Below are 2,737 nucleotides of genomic sequence, written 5' to 3'. Positions count from 1 at the left end.
AATTGTTTGTTTTGTTTTAATGAAATGAATAAATGAATAAACTAAAACTGAAACTGTGTTTTTTCCTGTCCCTGTGTATAAAAATCATTTGCTTCATAAATACAACGAAGCTTATGATTGTCGTTCATGTTTGGTACAGACTCACTCGGAGCTCATTGGAGGTTTTCATCAGAAAAACACACAGTAAAGATGATTTGATTTTGATACTGCTGTATGTATGAAAAGCCTTTTTTTTCAGTCTGCACCTTCTGTCCATACCACTGACAGGTCAGTATACCCACCTGCAAGTGTACCAGCCAGACCAGCATAGTACTCTATGCACTGCCAGGCTATGTCGATGTCCACAAGAGCTTCAGTGATGGACTTGCCGTTGTTGATCACTTCCAGCTTTGCAATCTTCTCCTTTTTTTCCTGTATTGAACAGAAACAATAAAAAAAAGGATTAGCTGTTCGAGCCTCGGCGTGTTAACGGAGGTCCAACAGACATGCAAGAGGGATTTATGCACAAATGGAAGCAGACACTGAGGGCAGAGGTGGGCTGTTAATGAGCAACCAATGTCTTTCTGCGTTCCTGCAACAGTCAGCTCCGATTTGTGTTGCACAATCGTTGACGAGGGGAAAAACCGGAGCTCTTTCGACACACGGCTGTGTGTGATTGTCTCACCCTGATGATGCGGGCCGCCTCGAGCATGATCCGGGCCCGCTCCATGCCGGCCAGCTTGCTCCATTTGAGGTAGGCGGAGTGTGCGCTCTGTATGGCTTCATCTACCTCCTCAGCCCCACAGGGCACCATCTGACACAGGACACGGCCTGAGGACAACAGACCCACAGGTTACTGATCAGGAAGCAAAGCTCTGAGCATCACCTGCAGCTTGTCACGACGGTTTTCAGGTTTCAGCAAATTTTGTCGAAGCTTAAATACAGCGTGATCTCATGATTTCACACTTATTACATGTCATAAATGACTCTCAGCTGCTAACAAATGATATTTTACTTCAATATCTGTAAAAAAAAACTCCCAATTATGGCCTATTTTTCTGCTGGCTAATGTCAGCCATGTTGAGCTGAGCAGACTCCACAAGTTCGAGTTTCATTAAATGTCAGGAAAAATAATTGATTTGTGTCAGCGCTCAGAACATGTGTTGTGGCTCACCCTCAGCTACTACCACAACAAATTTTAGGTTAAGATCTGTAAAACTGACCAAATTATAGCAACGTTCATGTCCTGTAATCTCAGTCAGCTATGATGGTCATCTTAAAATCAGATTGACTCTTACGTTTAATCAGGTGCAGATGTGCACACAGTGATTACTTTCTGATCGTTTCAATCAAATCCAACAACTAGCTCATGAGATATTTTGCTAACAGACAAAGCAGTTAATGCAAAAGTTTTAAGTTAAGATCTTGCATAATAAAATACGTAATATGTGTTGTAAATGGGTCATATTACCACACCCGCTTTCAGCTCTGTGTTAGTAAAATTGTTTAAATTAAAGCAACTTTTGTGTTTTCTAATTTGCATGGACTACAGCTCATTTCATGCATTGGATTGGCTCCAGACTCTAATCAGTTGAAGAGGTAGAACCTGGGATTATTTTTTGAGAGTTTCATTAATACCCATCAAGTTGTTTATGAAATATTTTGCTAACAGACACAGATTCAAAAACTACTGCAGCTAGTGTGTTTTCTTTTTTATGAATTCGGTTCAAATTATCACAGCTGCTCCACCCAAAAACAACAAACTATGAAGTGAAACAACTAAGACAACAGCTTACATTTGTAAATATAATTCTGCTGAGCTTTAACTGTATTTTTGAAGCAGGCTGGGACGTGGAGGATAGTTACCAGTCGCAGGCTCGAACACGGACTCGGCGTTTTTCTCCTGCCGGGGTTTAACCCTCTTTCCAGCCCAGAAGTTCAGCGGTTCCGTGACCACCACGGTTCCGGTCGAGGCTCCGGGCATCGAGTCCAGGACTGACTGGGCCATTTTCAGACGAACAGGAGTCTGAAAGAAAACGCGTGAGAAAACTTTCTGAAAACCGACCACGTTACGTAACAACATGTCCTGTGCTTGTTTCTGTCCTCTTGTTGTCTGAACTGTGATCTCATTGTGCTCTGTACAATAAAATAAAGCTTTATCTTATCTTATAACCGTCAATGACAGGTTCGTGTAATTAACGCTAGCTTTGAAGTCACGTTAAACAGCACGAGGGCAGGAAGGCACGTGCAGCTGATATATTACACAGTGTAAGCAAAGTTTGAGAAAGAAAAACAATTTTACCTTCTCTGGTGCAAAGTCGGTGCAAGATGGACGCGGGTTCACAATTTGCGGGGTTTTATTTATGCACTTTCGGCGCGTGGACACACCTCCTTTCCCAGCCTTCTCGCTCACTGGACAAATGTCAGACACACCCACTACAGTTACAGCAGCTGACAGTTATCACAGGCAGGGGGAGAAGGGTCATCTGCAGAATCCAAGTGGGCGTGTCACAAGAGTGGGCGTGTCTAAAGCATAAACACTGTGGGCTAAGAGGCCTACATGATGGTATCCTTAGATCCTGCTAGATGTCTTTACAGCCCGACCCTGACTCCAACACTAAGGTTAACCAGGAGAAATGCGACCCAAGTAGGGTTCTCCAGAAAAAAAAAGTGGTGCCGTCCAGTAACGCCCCTTTTGTTCTTGTCCAATCAGGTGGTGCCGTACGGTGTCGCCCCTTTTTCCCTGTCCAGTCAGGTG

General features: G+C 43.5%; 1 protein-coding gene across 1 annotated transcript in view; it reads right to left on the bottom strand.

Moving 5' to 3' along the window:
* The window catches only part of aldh9a1a.1 (aldehyde dehydrogenase 9 family, member A1a, tandem duplicate 1), a gene marked incomplete at its 5' end in the record, with an annotated part of 9,752 nt that extends 7,314 nt beyond the window's left edge, over positions 1-2,438 (bottom strand). The window contains 4 exon segments of the mRNA XM_014024680.1: positions 282-411; positions 665-810; positions 1,846-2,005; positions 2,282-2,438. Of these exon segments, the coding sequence (XP_013880134.1) occupies positions 282-411; positions 665-810; positions 1,846-1,987 (418 nt within the window).
* Positions 2,439-2,737: the final 299 nt, after the last annotated feature.

Source organism: Austrofundulus limnaeus, unplaced genomic scaffold (genome assembly GCF_001266775.1).
Source record: "Austrofundulus limnaeus strain Quisiro unplaced genomic scaffold, Austrofundulus_limnaeus-1.0 Scaffold435, whole genome shotgun sequence".
In the NCBI taxonomy this organism is placed as follows: domain Eukaryota; kingdom Metazoa; phylum Chordata; class Actinopteri; order Cyprinodontiformes; family Rivulidae; genus Austrofundulus; species Austrofundulus limnaeus.
Note: the sequence above shows the minus strand (reverse complement) of the source record. Positions and strands in the feature narration are given on the sequence as shown.